Below are 24,381 nucleotides of genomic sequence, written 5' to 3' on the forward strand. Positions count from 1 at the left end.
ATTGTATGCAAGACGATTAGCAATATAAAGGGCAAGCCCACCTCTCGCCATCTGTTTCCTGTTCAGCCTCTCCATCCTATATCTTGGGATATCTAAAAGCATATCTTTATTTGAATCCAGGAAAGTTTCACATAATCGAATTACATCAGGATTTCCACCAATTACGATTAGTTTCAGCTCATCAAAAGAAGAACAAAGTCCCTGAATGTTAAGGTGAAGCACAGAGAAAATATCATCTTGTTTAGAGGAGGCAGAACCATTTGTTTGCGAAACATACTTACTTTTATTGGCCGAATTAGGATCACTGTTCTTCCGATTTCTACTTCCAACTGAATTATTAATTATACTTTCAATTTCTAAAGGATTATTTTGTAACTCAACAAAACGTTACCCCAAAGAGTTGATATCACCCTGGTCACCAAAAGAAGTTTTCAATTTACTTACGGTGAATGGTAGATCTGCTCCGTGACCAAATTCATCAGAACTAAGGTTGTCAACATCACAGCAGAGCATTGGCATCTATACAGTGGTAACGCTGAACTCATTTTTGTGCACACACGAAACTGAAGAACAAAAAGAAAAGCCTAAACAACTTAATCTGAAATAAGGAATAGTGGAGAGGAAAAAAAAATAAGGAAAAAAAGTAAAAAGTAACATAATAGAGATAAGGAAAAGTGAGAAAAGGTAAGGAAAGATAAGGTAAAAGAAATAAGAAAAAACTAAGAAACAAATAAAAATAAGGAAAGGGGATCATCGATGGGTTCATTTGAAGATCAATACACACAGACGCAGGAGCATAATCATATTATAATAAATATAACAAAAAATTACCAAAAGGATACTAAAAACAAAGGAAGGAATCAGCCAAGATGATATAAGGAAATTATACAACAAAATCAGTTTTCATTCACAATTGAAGGGATGATCGTGTTAGATGCACTAACAGATATCTTAAACGGATCAAAACTGGTATCTTCTACGCGTGTCCAGTTTTTCGCTTTCGAAATTTACTTAGCCTCAAGCCAAATGTTAATCCCTTTCGAAATAACTCTGGTTTCCCCCACTTTCACTAACGGAGTAGCAGAAGTGCTTGGTCTATACCCGTCCGCTAAAAGTTCTTTACGGCGACGTGCTAGGTCTCAGAGTTGAACCATAACTGATACTTTTACGAGAGCCTTCTAGTTTTTCACAGTTCCGCATAGTACTATCTTTATCAGTAATGCTTGTCAACGTGACTAGAATTGGCTTAAACCTGTTCCTAGCAGAAGACCTGGTAGAAGCCCCTGTCTGTCTATTACTATTAAAGCGGTAGCACTTCACAAATGGAACAGCGTCAGCATTTATCAACCCGATATCAGTCAAAAACTTGCGAGCAGCAGTTTCTGCACTTTGCCCAGCCACAAGGGGAATCCCATGAAGTAGAAGATTCTGACTTTTAGAGGCAAGCTCAGAATGCGCAAGCGCACAATTTTTTAATATTAATTAACTCTGATTTCAATACGCAATTTTCCTGCCGAAGTTGGGAATTTTCCTGACGGAGAGAAATATTTCTTTGTTCCAGACTAGCCACCAACTGCACAAGTTCTTGATATTTCTGATCGGAATAATCACTTATAATAGCTGTCATCTTTAAATTCCTTAATACTAACAATAAATTTCTGCAAATGTGTTAAATCTTCTCTAAAAAAAAACATCGAACGAAAACTTACTTGCAAGGGCCCCTTTCTTCTAAGACAAACAAATCCAGAGGGGCCAGCTTTCAAACAAAGTCTAAATAAACAATAAGCAGCCAGCGCCTTGAAATGAAACAGCAATCACCTCTGATTATATTAATTGGTATTTCACTTGGCAAATATCCATAAACAGGTACCACAGATGCAATTAGCAAATCACCCGTTTAGTCAAGCGTTTAAATGTAGTTTAAATAAAGTCAACACTTAATCCTTAGTTTCTGTCATAAATATAATACATTTTCGATGTTAACTCAATGAGAACAGAATGGCTAACTCCTATATTTATTTAATGACTTTTCCTAAATTTATCAAATATGTGAATGCCAAGTCAAGTATGTCAAGTCCTATTTGTTTTAAATTTGAGTTATATTACAAATATTAACTTCTGTCCATTTTTCGTTTTAACATAGTTGTTTGAATATTATTTTAGTATCTATCTTTACTGTAAGATGAATTTACTCTCTCTCTCTGTTTGTCTGTCTCTCTCTCTCTCTCTCTCTCTCTCTCTCTCTGTCTCTCTCTCTCTCTCTCTCTCTCTCTCTCTCTTTCTCTCTCTCTCTCTTTCTCTCTCTCTGTGTCTCTCTCTCTCTCTCTCTCTCTCTCTCTCTCTCTCTCTCTCTCTCTCTCTCTCTCTCTCTCGTCTCGAAATGAGGGGGGGGGGGATTTCGGAATAAAAAAAAATCCAAAATTCCTTATGAACTGTGCACACTTACCTCGCAAAAAGACAAGAAAAAAAAATGCTTTTAGTCCTTGTCTTGTCGGCGAAACAATTTAATGCCGATGCTCGTAAAAGTTTGCGCTACGGGCTTTTTTTTATACATAATGTGTCACAGGCTTGGTTACTAGTTTTATCTTTTTTTTTTTTTTATAGATAGAATCAAAACCGGGGATAATGTTGGCATCCTCTCATCACTAACCTCGTTTCAATGTTATTTTAAATTACATTTAGTGGGGAAAATATTATAAAAAATGTAAAGTAAAAAATATTTTGATTGTAGATTAAATGAAAAAAAAAACAAACTTGTAATGAAAATTTCAGTATTAAAAATGTTGGGCTATGCTTCTTTGAGACTATTGCCCCAGGATTTTGTCCCTTCTCCTCTTTAAACCTGACGGAAGTGTGTACTTGTGTTAAGCCCTTTTATTGTTTCTTTTTAGAATGTGGTTATGTTTAGTTCAGGAGCAAAAGATTCGCCTATCCAGAAAGTGATTTATTATCCCATTTGGGTTTTTTAAAGGACAATTGCCGCTTCTTTTACCATTCTGGCTGTGCAGTTCAAATGTATAACGAGAGCTTGAAACTTAGGAATTTCTTCCCTTTTTGTTTCAGCTGCCACTCCAAATAGAGCCAGATTCGCAATATTTCGAAAGAGATGATGACCTTGAATCATTTATGGTAGATATAAAAAAGCAACGCAAGTCAGCATCGCCTTCTATCTCCATCCAAGTGGTCTGGAAATTTATTTTGAAAGACAAATTTATTATTGGCTGTGAAATAAAAAATTGTTCTGAAAGGTAATAATCCCCCCCACCAAGAAAAAAGATGTTTAGAGCTTTGCTGAAGTCATTTTTTTCCATTGCTGCTTTTCAGTCATTTAGTCAGGTTTAATTTTAAAAAAGGAAATAAATTAAACTTAAGATTAACTGTTCTTTGAAAAAACTCACGTTGAGACCATTAAACGTGAAAGATTCTTTACTTACACTGTTCCCACTTCGCTCTTTGAAACAACCATAAACCTCCTCAATATATAAATCCAAAAACTTTAAATCAAATAATTCAATATTTAATAACCTTAAATCAAATAGCTTCAACAATAGAGGTCCTCTCTTCCTTCCCGGACATACAACAACCTCATTATATCAAACTAGCAAAAACTAATGTTGTTTAAAGAGTCAAAGAAAGAATTAGATCTAAAACATCATCTCTACTTTTTTTTAACTTTAACTGAATATTTCTTATAATCGTTTTGGTACACTTCGTATTGCTAAGTTTAATTAAAAATAGTTTTTTAAATGCACGCAATGTGATTGTCCGCAGCATCGACGGCAAGGATAAGCTTTTTTTCTGGATATTTATTGTGTTTATCCTTTTTTATACCTGCCTTATTTATTATTTATCTATTTATTATATTATATTTTATTATACATTATATTTGTGTCTTAGTAAACGAAATACAACGTGATAATATGTATTTCGTTTTTATTAAAGGGCAGTTTTAAGCCATCTTTTGTGTGAGTTTTTCGGTTATTTTTTTTTTTTTTTTTTTTTTTTGTATAGGGTTTTTTGTTATATTTTTCGCGTTATATTCCCTTACATATTAACTGATAAATTTAGTTTGTTTTGTATCCTGTTAACATGAAACCATCGCAATTTTATTTAAAGAAAGGACAGAAAAACAAGGGAGGTATAAAACTAAGGTAACTCTTGGGCATTGCCTCTGATATATAATTTTTTTTTTTTTTTAACTAAAAGATGTACCCATTATTACATTTTCTTTTTATTTCAAATTTCTCTGATATGCCTACTAATATTTTGCATGTGAGTTATCTATAAGGGCATGGAAATCTTGGGCTTCTTTAATATGTTATTATGTTATATTATGATATTAATGTATATATTAAAGATAATATATTACCTTTAATTGAATGTTCCAAGAGCAATGAAAAAGAAAAATTGCAACAAAACCTGCATTTGTAAAATAATTTTCAGAGCAGTTTGTAGTTTTTTTTTTCTTCATGTGTCTGCTAGAAACAACAATTAAAAATAATATCTATTTATGGTGCATAGTATTGTAACCCTTGCTTATAATTTCATGTGTAATAAATTAAACAGTTATTTCATTTTATAATCATTATGATAATGAAATTGCCAAGAACACTGGCTAACAGTAATTTTTAGTATTTTTTTTTAAGATTAAGCCTTTTTCTTAATCTGAATTATTTTCTGTTAATCTGAGTTTTGACTTGAAGATTGTTTTGAGTTGTAATTATTAAAAAAAAGAAAATTGGGTGTTTTTTTTTATTTAAATTTACCAGGAGATTTAGTTTAATTCAACTGTTGATGCTAAATAAAAATATGTATTCAAATTCTCCCATGCCATATTGCTTTTTTGCGAAATCTTGACTTTAAAAAAAAAATAATAATACACAAATAGTGGGATAAATTAAGCAGAAAAAGTTGAATAGAGGAAGTTATCATGAATAATGTTTGTTTTTTGCCAAATTAAAAATGTAATTACTAATGGCTGCTGTGCCAAGAACGCCTTTATGCAACTATGTTATTTACCACTTAGTTCAAGTATATAGCGACACGTATTCCCAAAACAACCCATAAAACCCAAAGCATGGATGAAATAAAACAGATAATGATAGATTAATGTACTAATTTTAAATCATTAAAAACATTCGGAAAAATAACAAGATAAGTCTGAGAACCAAGATTAGATAATTGGAAGCCACCGTAAGGACAGCAGTCAAGATGGCTCCGAAGCGTGGGCGCTTCGAAAGGCTGAGGGTGATTTGTTAAATATTTTACAGAGGAATTGATTAGTGATGGTTTTAGGTACTCTTTTGACAGATAGTGTATCAAGCAATAAGTTATACGGAAAATTTGGTTAGAGCCCAATTTTTAGGACTATAGTAAAAGACAGGTCGAGATAGCTTAGCGACGTCTTACGGTGGACACATTACCATGATTTTGCTCTTTGGGTATCCATCTGGGGCCAAGCAAAAATCAGGTCGTCGTCCCTGAATGGGGCGGGAAGTGGTCATAAGAAAGGATTTAAAGGAATTTGGAACTTGATGGGAAGGAAATAGCGGGGTGGAGGAGGAGCGTGTGCAGGTGCGTGAGCCTAAGGCAACTTAGCGCTCCATTAAACTGTTAATAATGGTACAATCATTCTACTTCATTTTTATTTTGTTTGTTTTGCTATTATTATTTGTTATGAATTTACCTAGTTGTATGTGTTATTGATAGAGAAGAGTGGTCCATACTGTGTCATTTTTTTGTTGTTGAACAAATTGATTTTCTGTCAGAACATAAGTCTATATTTGTTTTTTTGCCTGAATTTTTAAGAATATACACATGCGAACTATCTTCTAGAATTTGTTTTATTTTCAAATTGATATCATAGGCAGCGCAATAGCGCTGCCTAAGTAAAGAACGATGTTGGCACAATGTACTGTTTATTCTTTTTTTTTTCTTTTTTTTGGTTTAGACCAGGGCACTTCGTATCGAAGTAGTTGTCGTAGAAACTTCGAAAAGGGCTCATTCGATTGGAAATTGAAAGGGCTTGTGCCCTTTTTAAGTACCGAAAGTGATTCAAAGGCAACTAACCCCCCTCTCACGCCCATCATTTCCCTGAACATTTCCAATCAAAATTTTTGAGATAGACATTTTGTTCAACGTAGTTGAAAGATCTGGAAATTATGTTTTTGAGGAGGACACCCCCTCCACATCCCTCTGGGAAAGGGTTATAAATTATGCCCTGGGGGCATATGAGGCTTTATAGAAAGCGTCGTCGTAGAAACTTCAAAAAGGGCTCATTTTATTGGAAATTCAAAGGGCTAGTGATCTTTTTAATAGTCGAAAGTGATTGGAGGCCAACTAACCCCCCTCTCACGCCAACCATTTCCCCAAACACATCCAATAAAAACTTTGAGATGGACATTTTGTTCAACATAGTTGAAAGGCCCTGAAATTATGTATTTGAGGGTGACACTTCCCCCACAGTCCTCAGGGCAAGGGTTTTAAGTTATGCCCTGGGGGCATATAAGGTTTTTTATATAAAGTGTTGTCGTTTAACTTCAAAAAGGGTTCACTCGATTGGAAATTGAGAGGGCTAGTGGCCTTTTTAATAGTCAAAAGTGATTGGAGAGTAACTAACGCCCCTCTCACGCCCACCATTTCCCCAAATAAACCCAATGAAAATTTTGAGATAGCCTTTTTGTTCAATATAATTGAAAGTTCTGGAAATTATGTCTTTGAGGATGACAAACCCCCCACATCCCTCTGGGCAAGGGCTGTAAGTTATACCCTGGGGGCATATAAGGTTTTTAAAGATAGCGTTGTCGTAGAAACTTCAAAAAGAGCTCATTCAATTGTAAATTGAAAGAGCTTGTGCCCTTTTTGATATTCGAAAGTAATTGGAGGGCAACTAACCCTCCTCTCACGCCCACCATTTCCTCAAACACATCCAATCAAAATTTTTGAGATAGACATTTTTTTCAACGTAGCTGAAAGTTCTGGAAATTAGATCTTTGAACATGACACCCCCCCCCCGCCTAAGCCCTCAGGGTAAGGGTTTTAAGTTATGCCCTGGGGGCATGCAAGGTTTTTATAGAAAAAGTTGTCGCAGAAACTTCAAAAAGGGCTCACTCAATTGGTAATTGAAAGTGCTAGTGCCATTTTTAAAAGTCGAAAGTGATTGAAAGGCAACTAACCCTCCTCTCACACCCCCCATTTCCCGAAACACATCCAATCAAAATTTTGAGATAGCCATATATATATGGCTATCTATAGAGGTTTAAAAAAACCTCTTTTCCATACCATCCAAGGGGTAAAGATCTTAGTACTTGCTTTTAGAGGTTTAGGCAGTTTTTCTTGTTATAATTAGTCAGATATTACTTGTAAATTGCACAAGCAAGTCAGAAATTAGTAGCCAACTTACCAGTTGTCTACTGTAGCCACTAATCTTCTGCCTGTTTTTTATCAATTATACTTACTCAAGTTCAATATATATATATATATATATATATATATATATATATATATATATATATATATATATATATATATATATATATATATATATATATATATATATATATATATATATATATATATATATATATATATATATATATATATATATATATATATATATATATATATATATATATATATATATATATATATATATATATTGAAAAAGTATTGGGTATCTTCCGCTAAGTATTCCGGCGCCCAAGTTTTCCCATATGAAGTTTGGGAAAACTAAGGGGCATGTTTGTTTTCTTAATATAATTTAAATAAAACACGTTACAGTCAGCATGACTAAAATAAAACATTCCAGTTTTCGAACCTTTTTAATAGTCAAAAGTGATTGGAGGGTGACTAATGCCCCTGTCATGCCTACCATTTCCCAAAACACATCTAATGAAACATTTGAGATAGACATTTTGTTCGTAGTTGAAAGTTCTGGAAATTAGGTCTTTGCCAGCCTTGTCGTAGAAACTTCAAAAAGAACCCATTCAATTGCGGATTGAGAGGGCTAGTGCCCTTATTAACGGTCAAAAGTGATAGGAGGCTAATCATTTCCCCAAACATTTCCGATATACGTTTTGTACTGGCCAATTTGTTCAACGTAGTTGAAAGGTCTCGAAATTATGTCTTTGAGGATGACAACCCTCCCCCAATAGCGCTTAGGACAAGCGTCGTAAGTTATTTCCTTGGGGCATATAAGGTTTTTATAGAAAGTTTTGTTGTAGCTGTTTCAAAAAGGGCCCATTTGATTTGAAATTGGGAAACCAGTGCTTTTTTTGTCAGTCGAAAATGATGAGACGGCAAATTTTGACATTGCCATTTTGTTCAGTCCATCAGAAAGGTCTGTGAATTACGTCTTTGAAGATAAAAATCCCCCCAGTCCTAAGGGCTAGGATTGTAGGTTATGCCCAGGGGACATATAAGGTTTTTATAGAAAGCGTGGTCATATAAACTTCGAAGGGGGCTCATTGGATTGGTAATCAGACGCTCAAGTGCTCTTTTTAAGAGTAAAAGTGATAAGAGGGCAACTATCCCCTCCAGCCTACACACACGTCAAATTGTCCCGAAATGCGTCTAATAGAAATTTTGAGATAGCCATTCTATTTAAAATAGTCTAAATATCATATAACAAGGTCTTTTAGTTGAAACAAACCCAGGAGATTAGGGCAAGGGTTTTAAGTTAAGCCCAGGGGTATTAAAGGTTTTTATGGATGGGATGGTTTTTTAATTTTGGAAAAGGTTCAGTTTTTCTCTTTGACAAAGACTATGTCAATATGAAACGGACCGAAACTAATCAAAAAAAGAGGTGGCACAACACTAGTTTTTCAAAAAAAAGTAAAAAACTCAATTAAACCAAAAATGAACAAAAATAGAATCAAATAATCTACCAAGAATTCAGTTACCACAAGTCAGTATCAATAAATAAATGAAACCCAAAACAAACAGAAATTAAAATAAGTCAAACTCAAAACGAGCAGAAATTAATTGAGTAGGGTTCTAAACCCTATGCTTTCTAAAAGCCAGAATATAATTTATACTTTACCGAAAAAATTGTTTTAAATGTTTCACTTTTATAGCTTTAACAAATAAAAAACTAGTTAAGATTTTAAGGAATAAATATCAGGATATGTATGTTAAACTGACAATGCACATTTTTTTCAGTAAATTCATCTGATTTTTTTTTCTTATTCCGGGTTTCCTATTTCTTTACAAGGAATCCACCCTAGATTGTAATGCTCAAAACGCTCTCTTTTGGAAAGTCTTACTTTCTCACTTGAGAAATACTAGGGATTTTTTTTTACTTCTACATAATTTTAACAATATTGCTCTTATTCATGATTTAAAGATAACTAATACGGTTGCTTGCAATGTTCTTCCCACTCTAGGTTACGGAAATGATCCCTGTTGTTGCCTAGAACCCTGTTGATGTTGCTGTAGTTTGTCTTTTCCTCAAAGCTTCTTTTTTTTAAGCCTCAAAGTTTCTATTTTGCTCCTTTTTTTAGTTGCTATTCTTTCTTCTGTTTTCTCTGTAAAATTATAGGCCTATATTTTGTCTTTATTTTTATATTTTCTTTTCATGTTGCCGTCAATTCTTCTTAGATTTCCTTTTCGGCTGAGGAGAGCGATGTTTGCGCAAGGGGAGAACAGGGCAATAATGATACCCCTCCTACTTTTTTAGTTTAAGGGGGGGGGGCTATTTAAGAAATGGGATAGGTTTATGCCATACTTCTAGGTCTTTTTTATCTGATTTTTGTATGTGCGCTGTGTTAGCTATGAGGTTTTCTTTTTGTTTTGTTTTATATAGCAAGGACAGACCAGAGAAACAAATAAATAAATAAAACCTAGGAAGTTTGGTGCTAAGAGCCTAGGCTAAAGTACTCTTATATTGTCATGAAAAAGAAAAGAAACACCTGGATAGTTTTTGAAAATCGGTACATTGTGAGGGCTTCTATTCATCTTAAGCTACTAATATTAGAATTTTGAAGAAAAAACAAACTTTATGGTAGGCATGCCTAGCATGAAGCACAATCGACTGGTTCGTATGTGCTTTTAGTCGTCTGGCGATGATTTTCAAAACCGAAAGAAAACGTGCATTTGATTTAAAAGCAAAATCAAATGTGCGAAAACCAAATATATGGGGCACCATTGACGTGTTCAGTATTTACCATAAACCATCTTGGACTCTGTTGTTCAACCTTTACTCTGTTGTAAGAAATGTTTTATAGAGATAAAACAGAGCTGTGCCTCAAATACAGCCTAACATGTTAGTTATTCAGTAAAATTCAAATGGTATTTTATAAATAAGAGTATTATAGCATGCTTTCTAAAGGGAAATGGATCAGTGGGTCCGGTTTTTTACTTACAAACATCGTTCGATTTGCTTCATTCTAGCCTCAGATGTTGGTTAACTAACAACCTCAGATGTCAATCGTTAACTCATTACGTATCCTACTTTGAACATCATGTACCCAATATTACTTTTTGTCTATAAACTTGTTAATTAGAATTGTTTCTAAATTCTTCTTGGTTTAATTGTTTTTTAGAACCATCAAAGACCTAAGATTTCTGGTATCTGAAGCAAGCGGTGCGTCTTTGGAATATAGTGAACAAATTTTTGCGTTTTCGAAAGACAACAGACCTGTCTACTATCATGATGTTCCTGTGGAAAGTTGTGTTAATAAAAGTGACCGGAAAGTTCTCCTTCACAAGTTAATGGAATCAAGGGGAGTTGTCTCAGATGGGGGAAAATGGAATTTAAATCCTCATTTCAGAGCTTTGCTTGTTAGTAAGTTACTAAATTATAAACTAATCGATTGACAGCGTAAGTCAGTTGTGTAGCAAGGCGAACAGTTTTTCGGTTATCAAGCACCTCCAGAAATTTGAAAAATTATATAGAATGCTTTATAAAATAACTCGTTCAGAAGCCAACTTGATCAATTATAGAAAACAAACAATGGAGTAATTTTATATGGCTTGACTTCACTTAACGCTCTTGCTTGGCAGGGTTGCCAGCGTAGAGGGAACTAGTTGACAGCGCTCTCAGTCTTCTCCAAGTAGCCTTGTCCAGAGCTAAGGATAGGGCCTCATTTTAAGTAACATTGGGTTTATTTAAAAAAAATATATATACATCATCGATTCCCTGAAGCAATGCTTGTGCAAATTGCTCCATATAATTTTATATGGATTAATAATAAATACAAACAAGGATATTATTGATGTCTACATTAACGTACCAGTGTTCTGTTGGCAACATAAGTGCTTTTATTCTTTGTTTTATATTATAGTATAGTGAATGATCTCAGTTACAATTTACTATCAACTTTAAATCGACCTCAGGAAAAAGTGTAACATTCGACGGCAAAATCATTTTATCGGTTTGTTGTCAGTTCTCTTTTGGGAGAATATCATTATTTGCATTTAAAGTTAAGATCTAATAAGGTACATTTATCTGGAAATCTAACAAAAAAAAAAAATTAAAATGACCTCTTCAATTAGACTCCTGGACGACCCAGATAATTGCCATAAATTTCATGTTTATACTTAAATCCCCTACAGGGTGAGTCAGACGCGTGGCTAAATCAAATTTTAGTAATCATTCCACTGACGTAATAGCCTTATCTTGAGGCCATCAGTTGACTGTATGTGTTGTTGCACTATTGACCTAGTGATTACTATTGATGCAACATCCTTTACTGCTAATATAGAACACTTCTTTACAATCGGTATTGGAGCAGCATTTTTTTTCTTCGACATTGGGGGAAACCCCAAAATTTGAGTTGGACATCCGGGGGAGAGTCAATCCCAAAATATATATATTTTCTAGTACCCGCTATTAAATTATTATGCTTTTATAACAGCAACGCTCCCTAAGACCATAAAATATGTAGGCACCAAACTACGCTGTTTAGAGTGAACTCCATATAGTTCCTCTTTGCGGGTTCAAGGTTTAATTTTAGGTTCAAGGTTTAATTTTAAAATATCTGTGCAAAATAAACATAAATAGAGGGTAAACGCCGGAGGCACATGGTCGAGTGACAAAAACCCGGTAAATTAATCGGAATAAACCTATTTGACAACAAAAAATAAATAAGAGTTATTCCATGACTCACCAATAGACGGGCACCCACCCCACAAACCCACCGACACCGGGCAAAGATCTACTGAAAACACACCAATAAAAAAAACAAAAACGGGTGAGCAAGGGTAACCAATGACCGGCAGCTCACAGGGCAAAACACCCAACAAAACAATATTATCAAATGTACCAAGTTTTTTAATATATTATTATTTCTTGAGTTTATTTATAAGGATAGAATGAATTTGCTTCTTTGTATTTGGAAGAGATTTACCGCAATCAATAAATGGTAGATAAAGACACCATGAACCCACGATTGAAAGTAATGGCGAGAACTGTGATCTCTCTGTGCTAAATTTTCGGTGCTGAATGTTCCATTTATGTCGGGTTTAATAAGCATGGGCATGTTGCACAGGGAAAAAATTATTCGAACGAAAGTACGGAGGTAGTTCCGACCGGTCATATTTTACCTTAAATAAAAAAGAATTATGGGCGAATATCTGTGAAACAAGCAAAATTAGTTAGACGATATAGAGTTTCAGTTTTGCTCTTATTAGGATACGAAGACGGTGATGGTAAATATTTCTGTAAAGTTAGAAGAGCCTGGTTTTGAAGAATTTGTATCAGTTTCATATGACATCTGAATGTTGTCAAATATATCAGAGGACAATACGTAAGATAGGAATGAACCAACACAAAATAAATTAGACGTAGGATTTCATATGGAAAAAAATGCTGAAACCTTCGCATTATACCAACTCCTTGAGCAACTTTAACCCGTAATCTATTACAATGTTCTTTATATGACAGATTTTCATCAATAATAATACCCAGATACCGGAGCGAAGTTACCCTTTGAATTTGAATATTTGTGGCATGATTAAATATTGTTGAAATTTCTTATGCATTCTGCCCAATTCTATTATAAATTGGGTTTTTGAAGCATATAATGACAAGCGATTAGCTTTTAGTCATACAAGAAATTGTGAAAATACGATTTGTAGCTTCTCTTTGAGATCCTCTTCCGACTCTCCAGTAAGTGAGGATCCGGTATCATCAGTGAAAAGAACATTCAGACCATGGTTTTCTGTCGCTGATGGAAGGTCCTTTATGTATATTATAAAAAGCAGTGGTCCCAGGATTGAACCTTGTGGGACACCAATATTTGACAACAGACATGGATCCGAAACTGTGTCGTTGATCATAGTCACTTGGGAGCAATCACTTAGGTAAGATGCGATAAAAATTGGGCGCTGGTCCTCGTATCCCACCATGGTATAGTTTGTACAACAATATTTTATGGCATAACGAATCGAATGCCTTCTCAAGGTCCAAAAATATACTCGCCGGGATCCATTTTTTGTCCAGACATTTATGAATAAATTGTACCATAGTTAATATAGCATCCTACGTACTATGCTCTTTTCTAAATCCATATTGTGTATTTGAAAAATAATCTTTTGAACAGAGAAAATTATACATTTGATTATAAAAACATCGCTCCATTAGTTTAGAAAAACCCGAAAGAATAGAAATGGGTCTATAATTCGAGCAATTAGTCCTGTCACCACTCTTATATAGCGGTAACACTTTCGCTTTTTTGAAAGAATCCGGAAAAGTTCCCGATCTAAATGACAGATTTATTAAATGACACATAACTTTATTAATACTAGGTAAAATGGCTTTAACAATATTGGTCGACGATTCATCAATCCCCGGGGAATTTCTATTCTTTAAAAGCTTACCAACCTTAGCAAGCTCTTCCTCTGTTACCGGAGTTAAAAACATAGATTTTCAGAAGGACTTCCTAGGTACGTACGATAATTACATTGCCAATGGGGCATATTACATTGGAGCTTATTAGCTACTGACTGCCCGATTGAGACGAAATGAGAATTTATGTAATTTGCCATTTCTAGTTCCCTTTCAATTGTATTACCATGGGTATCCCGTATGTTTGATGGTGAAGGTGACGTCCGCGATCGATTTAGACATGAGTTGATTAGTTCCCAAGTTTTCTTTGGGGACTTACTTACTCCATTAAAAGAATCGAAATAAAATTTCATTTTAGCATTACCTATTATTTTGAAAGTAGGTTTTTATAATTTTTAAAGTTCTTCTATGTTCTTCACTTGGGAAAGATATTAAAATTTTATAGAGATTGTTTTTATGTTTTATTGACGTCAAAAGGGCGGGCGATATTCATGGTTGGATGGGTTGATTATATTTTCGGTTTCTTTTTTTACTCTTGGGCACGACTCATCAAGTGCAGCATTAAATCCTTCTGAAAAATAATCCGTTGCAGAATTTATTTCATCAGCATCAAATACAGGAGGCCAATTTTTTAGTTGTTGTGCTTTTGTTATGATTTTCTTGCTTGTTTTTTTTTTTGTGGACTTCGAAATTCGAATTCGGCCCTTCAGGGCATGTGATAGAAATTTCTCGAAATAAATATATCTTATCATATCTTATCATACCAATCAGTCAAATTCAGTTTATTCTTTAAACATACTAGATTTTTTTTTATCAATAATCCGGGTTGCTGTTTCTGGGGATTTTATTTTATGAATCTGGTATCTCACATCAGAAATGAACAAAAAATGAACAGAGAAATCCGTCAGAACAACCTGTGAAGACGTGGCTGGTGTTTTTAAAAATATGTTGTCAATGAGAGTTGCACTAGTCGATGCAACACGTGTTGGAATTGTACACGAAGGAATTAGGGAATTCGATGTCATTCATGCAATAAATTCTGTTATGGGTATGGGTATTTTCTTTAAATTCCAGTAGGTTTATATTAAAATCCCCCATAACCACAACATCCTTATCGTCCAAAGATACTTGTAAAGACTCCAGAGATTGCAAATAAAGCGGTATTGGGGCCGACGGGGGCTTATACACAACACAAACTTGAATTTTTTTAGCCCCAAGCCGACATTCAACAGCCAGTATTTCACAAATTTTTTCAACATTATATTTTTCCTGTTCTGGCAGTGGCTCAAACTGCGCTCCATCTTTCAAAAATAACCCAAGGCCACCTTTTTCATGGACTAGTCGATTCTTATCAATGAATTTATATCCCAGGATTTTCACATTATATTTTGTCTCATCATTAATAAATGTTTCACAAATCCCCAAAATGTCAATTTGATTTGCTGGCAGAAAATTTGTTAGTTCATCAATAGAACTCATAAGTCCTTGTACATTCACAAACCCCATTCGCAATGAATTATCTTCAAGTCTGTTTATATCAGGAGAAACGTACGATGACAGTCTTACTTTAGAAAAAGTGTTGTTTTCTCTTTGACCGATTACATGAAAAGTTCAGAAAGTAAAGATAAGTTAAGGGGTTTTCCCTCCAAAGCCACCAGTCTATAGGTCCCCGCCCCCCCGCCCCCGCAAACTTTAAAGTCAACTAAATAATATTCGAAAGATCCCACCCCATGCCTGTAAGCCCGCGTGACAAGGAGCCCGTACCACTGCCGAGTCATGAAAACCTATTATGCTTATCATCCTTCGAGAAGACCTAAGTTAAGAATGTATAAGTAGAACAAAAATAACTGGGGTAGAAATAATCAAAAGAAGCTTGAACCGAGCTAGCCTAAATAACACATAAAAATAAAAAATCGACATTTCTCAAACACAAAAACGAAACAATTATCAATCTAGAGCGGGACTGATCAAATATCTATAAACTAGTCGCCTTTAATATTTCTTATGCTTTTGCCCACTGCGACTCAGAATCCGATTTATACTCTAGCCAGAGTTTGGCCCCTTTTTGTTTCACTCGTGTGAGTTGTGCGGATCCATTCTCTCGCAGCTCCTTACCCTTAGACAGTAACTTGTTTCTAACTGAGTTTAATTTGGGCGGCAAGTCCGGGCAAATCTGGACCCCAGTTCCTTTCAGCTTCGATATCGAACTGAAGATTGATTGAATATCTTTTTCTGACGACACTGTTACGAAAACTGGAGGGGCGATCGGCTTACGGCTAGACATATTTGTGATATTTCGATTTCCGTGATTTCCATTTTGATGTCAGTAACTTAGACACATTCGCGAGAACTGTCTGTTGGTTTTTCTCTTTCGGTAATCCAAGATGATTAAGTTGAGTTTTCGGTCCAAATTTCGGATGATTAAGGGAAGAGTAATAATTTGTTTCTAAACCCTAGAAAAAAAAGGATTAGAGTAATTTTGAATAATATAAATGTCTAAATGCAGGTATTTACGAAGGATTTCTTTGGAGGGGGGACATTGATGTAAAGACTATATCATAATTTGAAAAACAAGTACCGAAAAATTCAGGAGAATTTAAAATTACTGGGGGAACTGGGCCTCAACGCCCTCTCCCCCCTACTTTTGCCCCTGTCTAAATCTTCTTGAGAATATTTGTCCACGAGGAAGCTAAATAGTCTTAGGCTTTTGTAGGTTTGCCCACCCTTGGTCTTTCTACATGCCATAAGGCTAGGCACTGTGGTGCCCACTCTGTGGGAACTAATATAAAAATTTTTAGTCGTCATAAAAAAAAATAATATTTGTATTTACTTTTGATCCTAAATCGAAATATCACTAGTGCCGTAGAGACATAGACCAAGTTGCTATTCTCTTTCAGGAAAAAAGTGACTTTATGAACATTCAATTCACAGTTTGTATATTTTTGTAAACGATATTTTTAAATATATGTGTAATCCTGGAATAAATGAACTTATTTTTATGGATGTTATTTTATATTTTTGCAAAATCAATTTTATCGTCGGCAAGAAATAATTCTAAGAATCATTGAGGAATATTTACCCAATAAACGACCACATGGGACATCCCCGCTCTCAAATTCCTCCTGTACCAAAAACTTAAGAACTACTTTCCAATTTCTGCATATTTTCTATTTCTTTCCAATTTTTTACTTTCTAATTTCAGGATATTTCCAAGTTCTACTTTCCAATTTGTGCTTTGTACTTACTTCTTTTAACTTTGTAATTACTACTTTCCAATATCTGCATATTTTATTTTCCTTTCCAATTTCTACTCTCCAACTTCAGCTTTCTACTTTCTTCTTTTAACTGTCTATTTTCTACTTTCTAATTTTGGCATATTTCCAATTTCTACCTTCTAATTTGTGTTTTCTACTTTCTTCTTTTCCAATTTACGCATGACGGTCACTTTTCTTCCCCCGTTTCTTCCCAAGAAACACTGCTTTGCGTATGCGTTTGAGCCTAGAGTAATTTTGGAACAGGCCGTATCAATTTCTCTTGATTAACGAACCTTCTCAAATAAAATAGCTTTCAAATATTGTCTAAAAATAAATGGAAAACATGCTGTGTTAAATGAAAAAAAAAAAAACTGCTGCTTGTGTTATACTGCTAGTGGTATTGGGATTTTATGGACAACGTGAAAAAAAAATTTGAGAGGCCTTCAAAAGTTTCTGGCCTTTTAGAACTGGAAGTAAGATCAACCATGAAAATGATGCTTTGTGAGCAGAGATCCCTCAAAAAAGGGTTTGCAGGGCTGTTATAAAATTTATGAGTGCAGTTTTGGCATATTGTGATCAAGCAACGTCCGCAGATTTATATCATGGAGGGGGCGGGGGTGAATGTGATTGAAAACGCATAGAACAGCTGAGCTATGGAAAAAAAACACTGTAGAAATTGTTGAAGAAATTGGAAAATATTGAATTTTCCTGAAGAAAGGAGTCAGTGGAAACACCCATTTTGATTTTGTATGCTTGCCTGATTGGTATCATATTAAATTTATAATGATGAGCCCTTCGAAAAATAGAAACATAGTGCTTATGATCCTCATTGTTGCTTTTGCCTGAACGGTTGTAAAAAAAAAATATTTTTCTTCTTTGTTTTGCTTTTTTTGCTTGAAATTATGTCAGAAGATTCCTCTACAATTTTAAAGTAAAATTTTTGAAGGCGTTATTACCAGAACTAGTGACTTGGGTTGGTTGAAGACTGCGAAGTTAATACAAACCAAAATCTTAGGTATTTGTTATCCTTGCTTTTTCAGGTTCGGATTCAGATATTTATTACTTCACCAGAAAAATACAACACAACTACATTATATAAAAACTCAAGAACCACAAAAGTAAAAAATCCTTTGAGTGGCTCTATCTTCTAGCCATCATTTAACAAAAAAAAATATTCAATAAATAATAACACTAAAGCTAATTTATTTTTTCACTAAAATAAAAAGAAATAATTCATCTTCAAAGAAAAAAGGTTTAAATTTTTTTCGTCACAACCTACCAACCTCCGCACAATCTACATCATCACACCCCCTCTCAAAAACCCCCAAATTTTAACCCCCAAATTTTAACCCCCCTTTTCAATAAGCAAAATCTTCGGCCTTCTTTTTAACAAAAGTAAGTTACCGGCCGCTCTAATACTATGTGGGGGACCGTTCCACACTGAAACAGCACTGTTTTTAATAGCGCAACCGGACCTTGTTGAATGTGGGATTTAATGAACTAAGAAAACTAAGTAGATATTCAAGCAACGTGAGTGTTTCTCTGAAATACTGTCGTTTTCTGTATGAAACTTTAAAAAGTGTTAGACCAGAAATTTTGAGGGCTATTAGGGAAATTTTGAGGGCTATTTTGAGGGCTAATATATATTTACTTTTATTTTATATCTGAACAAAAATTAGTATTAGCAAAATGATTCTGGACAGTTAGATCTTATTTCAAAAAGATAATTTGACCCAAAAATTGTGCACACACAAAAAACAAGCGAAAATTGTAGTTTGTAGAAAGGTTTCTATTCCATTTCTAAACAAAGTAAAAAGTTCTGTTATAATGGCGTATTTCAGTTCTCGAGCCAGAGGCGTAGCTGGGGTTTTTAGCCCCCAAGGACAATGTCAGATTTTGCTTCCCTCTTCTCCCCACCATCACTACCACAATAGTAGTAGATTGTTGTATGGATAAAAAATCTCAGTTTCACCCCCTCAGAGGCAGTGCCATGGGACAACCGTCCACACTTGCCCCCCTAGCTACGCCACTTTCTTTGGCCAACACAAGGCTATTTCTTGACCCAGCACAAGTCTTAATTCAACTGTTCAGTATAATTATTAGCATAATTATTTGTTTCAGTTTCTACTGACTGCTTATTCAAGACAGGATCCGAATATACATTCCTCGGATTAATAACAGGAGTTGTCTCTTCGCAGCACAGTAACAAATTAAACCCGATACAAGTACCGCTACCTCCTTTGGTAGTATCTGTTAGAGAATTCGTAAATGTTCAACTTCGCCTTAATGAATATGTAGGTAAGTCTGAAAAATTATTTAATCCCCCTTTGGGACTATACAGTATTCCGAAAGTGAACCTGATATCAAGGTCGCTGTTTCTAAAATCTTTGAACTATAGAAAAAAAAACTACAAAAGCGTAAAGCCGCTGCTTAAAGTCGTATCAAAATTCAGTTTTTTCTTCTTAATTAGCAAAATCACTTGTTTTTTTGGATGCTTTTTTCTGGAGGATTGAGGGAATTTATATGTGAAAATTTGCACTTTTAAAACCAAAAGTAACTGTAAACATTTCAGTAAATTAAATCAATTAATACTTATTAAACAATTAAATTAACCTGAATTAATTAATTAATTTAGAATAAATTTTAAATTATGATTTAAGGCTTAATTGAGTTGTAACTTAATTAAACTAAATCAATGAATTAAATAAAAAGTTGAAATCTAAATATCGATGTTTTCTATTAATATTGATATTTCAAGTATCATGTCACATATCGCAAAAGACTACCTCACAAATGCCATGAACTTACATAAGATGACGTTTATACAAGAAGCGAAAAATTTATTAAGCAGGGTTGTCACCTCTGGTAATTTATCACTGATTTTAGCAGTTTCGTTTTTTTTTTCGATTTGATCTCTAGTTGTCCAAAACATTTAACTCACTACCTAGATGCAGTTTTCATTAACAAACCATTCATGTTCTTTTTAGTGCATAAATATAATCTATGTACTTAACTAAAGTTGTAGTCTATATTTTATTATGCGTTAAAAGTTTATGTAAGCATTAAAATAATTGATTGGTTCCGTTTTAGTTGAAATAGTCGTTATGAGGCTAGGTAAAATGATGTTAAAGGTGTACCAAATAGTTAAATAGGGTAATTTTTTTTCAGGAGATTTTGGGTTATAATATCGGTTCAAAAGTCTTCTTGTAACGATAGAAGGCTAGTATTGCCATTACTGAATATGAATAAATGAATGTATCGACACAACTTAAAACAACACAAAACCCAGACGATAATATACCTCAACGGAGAGCAGAGTTCACAATTGTTGGGGTAACAAACATAAGGATTGAATGTATCAACCAACCATCAAAACAATAAAAAGAGAATGGAGAAATAAAGTAGGCCACAAACGTAGAGAAAAAAGAGAGAGAAAAAGTGATGGAAAGGCAATGTCCATTCTGTATAGGTCTTAGCTACCACCCATGGTACTAGTGTATCATTCAATGTACTTCTTTATGTGCTGTGGTAGTTTTTTTTGGTAAATTTTAGTACGTTATGGGCAACATCTGGTACTCTTTTGGACGCTTTTATTTTACTTCGTCTGTTTTGTGACCTATTCAATGATCATAAAAAAAATTAAATTCTCGTTGACAGGTATTACGTTCATCAGGTATGACTTGTATGACTAGCCCTGGTTATTTGTTGTTTGAACGATAAGTGGTTGTAGTATCGGCATGAAATAAAAAGAGTAAAGAAAAATAATAAAAACAAAATGGTTTATCTCCAAATGCAGTAAAGTGAAACCCTTTTGGTTTCCTGCTACAAGGGAATATTGAAAATTTTAAGACTAAAAAGCAGTCAAGACCTATTTTATACCAATTCAAATACCATTTTTGTGGACGATCTGCCCAATCCTTTTCTTTTTAATCTTTAAAATTTCAGTTTTCCTTTTAACAGATTTTTTTTTGGCTTTTTAGTGCATTTGAAGATAAACGGTTTTTTATAGAAAGTTTTTATTCGGTACTACGAGGGCTATTCAGAAACTAGGGAACGTTTTGTTATAAAACAAAAACTAGGTACAGGAAAAATATTTTATTATATACATTTGAAAGAGTGACTAAAATGCTACTTTTCTACATAGTCACCAAACAAATTAAGGCACTTATCGTAGTGATGGACAAGCTTCGAAATTCCTTTATCATAGAAATCCACCGCCTGCGATCTCAGCCACTCAGTGACGCACGCCCGGAGCTTGTCGTCGTCATCAAAACGCTGTGTCGCTAGCCAGTTCTTCATCTTCTGGAACAAGTGAAAATCACTCGGTGCTAGGTCGGGACTGTGGGGTGGGTGTGGGAAAATCTCCCATTTGAATGAGTCCCACGAATCCTCTCATCAACTTTGGCGAGAAGATTGTCTGTCACAATGCTCGGGCGTCCACTCCTCTCTTCATCATGCACGTTGGTTTGGCTATTTTTAAACCGGATACACGATTTTCGCACTGAACTTTCATTCATTACTTTGTTGCCATACACTTTTGCCATACACGTTTCCATACACATTTGAATGAGTCCCACTAATCCTCTCATCAACTTTGGCGATAAGATTGTCTGTCACAATGCTCGGGCGTACACTCCTCTCTTCATCATGCCCGTTGGTTTGGCTATTTTTAAACCGGATACACCATTTTCGCACTGAACTTTCATTCATTACGTCGTTGCCATACACTTTGCACAGTTGCCGATGAATTTCTATCGGTTTTCGCTAACAAAAATCGTATTAGGGACCGCACTTCACAACTGGCAAGATTTGAAATTGCAGCGCACATTTTAAATTGTAATATTGGGAAAACGGGCAGCGCGGAGATGTTCTCGTTCTCACGACTGGATGCCGACTGAAGCGACGAGCACACGCATACCAAAACATACGTGATCGCCGCGTGTCTAGTGGCGTCAGACTTAAACGTTCCCTAGTTTCTGAATAGCCCTCGTATATCAGAAATCGGATATTATCTGTAGAAGGGACGTGGTTAAATTGACTTACAATTACACTTCGATTTATATTTCGTGCCACATTCACAAGAGCGGATCCAGGATTTTTGTACGGGGGGGGGGGTACTAATTTTCTACTCGGTTTTCGACTAATTTCACTAATTTTTACTATCGTTTTACCAATTTCCGACTAATTTTCGACTCGGTCAAAAATTTAGGGGGGGGGGGGGTTCAAACCGGGTACCCCCCCCCCCCCCTGGATACGGCCTTGCACATTCATCCTATTTACTCAAACTACCTAATGAACGCTAAGTAAGGAACATTCTTTGTCAATAGTAGCCAAAATTCTAGTAGAATATTGGTAGCTCCAGAGATGACAGTGGTGAAATAGAATTCAGAAGCATGGGCGCTCCGAAAAACGGAGGAAGTTTTGCTAGATCCTTTCCAGAGAAATTGCCTACGGGTTTTTTGGTGCCTTGCTGACTGACCGTCCAGTAGGCTGTACGAAGAAAGTGGTTTAATCCCGCTTTCTAGGGCTATAATGAGAGAAAGATTAAGATGGCTAAGGTACATTCTGCGGATAAAGGATGTGAGATTGCCAAGAATTGTCCTTCTCGGTTAACCGTCTAAGGCTAAACGGAAAGCAGGTCGTCCGCGGTGGTAAGATGTCGTAAAGAAAGGTTCAAGGGAAATTGGAACCTCCTGGGAGGTTGTAAAAAGGGAGGCTTTGAATAGATTGGCATGGAAGAAGACTGTGTGTAGTAGTGTTTGCCTCAGGTGGCTTGGTGCTGCGTTGAGTTGTCAGTAATAGTGAAAGTAGGTTTTCAAAGAAATCTTTCAATATATTGCTATTCGAATTATACCAGCAAGGACTAGACTTTCTGTTGAGGAGATTGGGGTGGGGAAAGGGTGAAACACTTTGTCGACCCTTACAAAAGTATTTGCTACAGTTTGTTTTCTATGCCCATCGCAAGACAAGCTCTGATTTTAGTAACTACCTAATGTAATGGTAACAGTAATAGTAGCAGTAAAGACTTATTTCTGCCTGTCCACAAGAGCTACTGAGAAAATCAGTGGACAAGATCCCTGCGAGTCTTGACAAGCTGAAAGCAAATACAGATGTACATTAAATAAAACCTTTAATTCAAACAAAATTTGATTTTGACGAAAGTTATACCTGAAAGTTCAACAGATCTGGGAACCTTATAGTGTGGTTTTAAGCTTTAGAAAAATTCAAATTTAGTATCTTTCTTGTAAAGGATGGTTATAAATGCGTTTTGTTTTTTCTTTTTTTTTTATCTACTGCTTATCGTTAAGGCTGATCGGATCGAATGATGACCCCGAAGCTATAAATTATCAGTAGGGAGTTCGTTGGAACGAAAATTGGAAGCTATGGTACGCCTTCATCAACAAAAGAGATGGTGCCAATGTAAATTGCCGATTTTTGACATTTTGTGTCAGAAACCAATATCGCAGATCGACTTTTACTTGACGGTGGGCTTATCGGGTGGAAGCTCACCTCTTATATAAAATAGTTTCCTTTGTTTTAAATTTTAATGTTGGCTGCAAGACCGTACCCAGGGGGGAGGGGGAGTTAGTGTGTTTGACCCCCCCCTGACATGTTTGTCTGACTCGTAAAAACGTAACAAAAAGGGATATAAACTAATTTTTTATGCCTTTTTCGAGATTTTTTGTATAACCCCCCCCCCCCCCGAAAAAAATCCTGGGCACGCCCCTGTTTGGTTGTATATTTCCATCTAAAGTTTTATTTTGTATACTAATGAGTGATTCCATACTATATGAGTCGATTTCGAGTGTTATCCCTTTTTGAGCATATACGATTTCTTCCAATTTTATGCGTGTTCAGGTTCATATTTTTCATTCAAGTTTTGGTATTTGTTGTTCCCAACAGTGTCCGCTAAAGGATCAGTAAAATTTCAGTGGAGGTAATTCAAAATACATAATACATATTATGTATAAAAGTAAACAGCGCATAATTAAATCATATCATAATAAATAGCACATAATATTGTTTAGCTTTTATTGTTTGGCTATTGCTTTAGCCAGTGTCCAAATATTTCCTAAACTTGTTAAAATTTTTGGCTAAATACGTAAGTATTACAGAGACTCTAAGAATGCTTATCTTTTGACCAGAAGTTAAAATTGGTCGAAGATTTTTCAATGACCAGTTTTGAAGTGAATTCGGGTCTATAATTTCTATCCAAAACACATTATAAAACATGACCTTTCTTGACACACTATATTCAGTATGCCTATATACTGATTGAATTTTAACCATCAGGGTGACTTTAAGGCTATACAGTGGGTTATGGCTAAAACTGTAGTAAAG

The 24,381-nt window shown here is 35.0% G+C and overlaps 1 protein-coding gene across 2 annotated transcripts in view; it reads left to right on the plus strand.

Moving 5' to 3' along the window:
- The window catches only part of LOC148943614 (uncharacterized), a 66,495-nt gene that overhangs the window by 28,863 nt on the left and 13,251 nt on the right, over positions 1-24,381 (plus strand). For both annotated transcript variants that reach the window (XM_089100973.1, XM_089100974.1), the window contains exons 4-6: positions 3,064-3,248; positions 10,542-10,783; positions 19,162-19,338. In XM_089100973.1, coding sequence (XP_088957099.1) covers positions 3,064-3,248; positions 10,542-10,783; positions 19,162-19,338 — 604 coding nt within the window. The remainder of the gene's footprint in view (positions 1-3,063; positions 3,249-10,541; positions 10,784-19,161; positions 19,339-24,381) is intronic.

This window comes from Artemia sp. Qi Xiang Cuo, chromosome 15 (genome assembly GCF_049724085.1).
Source record: "Artemia sp. Qi Xiang Cuo chromosome 15, ASM4972408v1, whole genome shotgun sequence".
In the NCBI taxonomy this organism is placed as follows: domain Eukaryota; kingdom Metazoa; phylum Arthropoda; class Branchiopoda; order Anostraca; family Artemiidae; genus Artemia; species Artemia sp. Qi Xiang Cuo.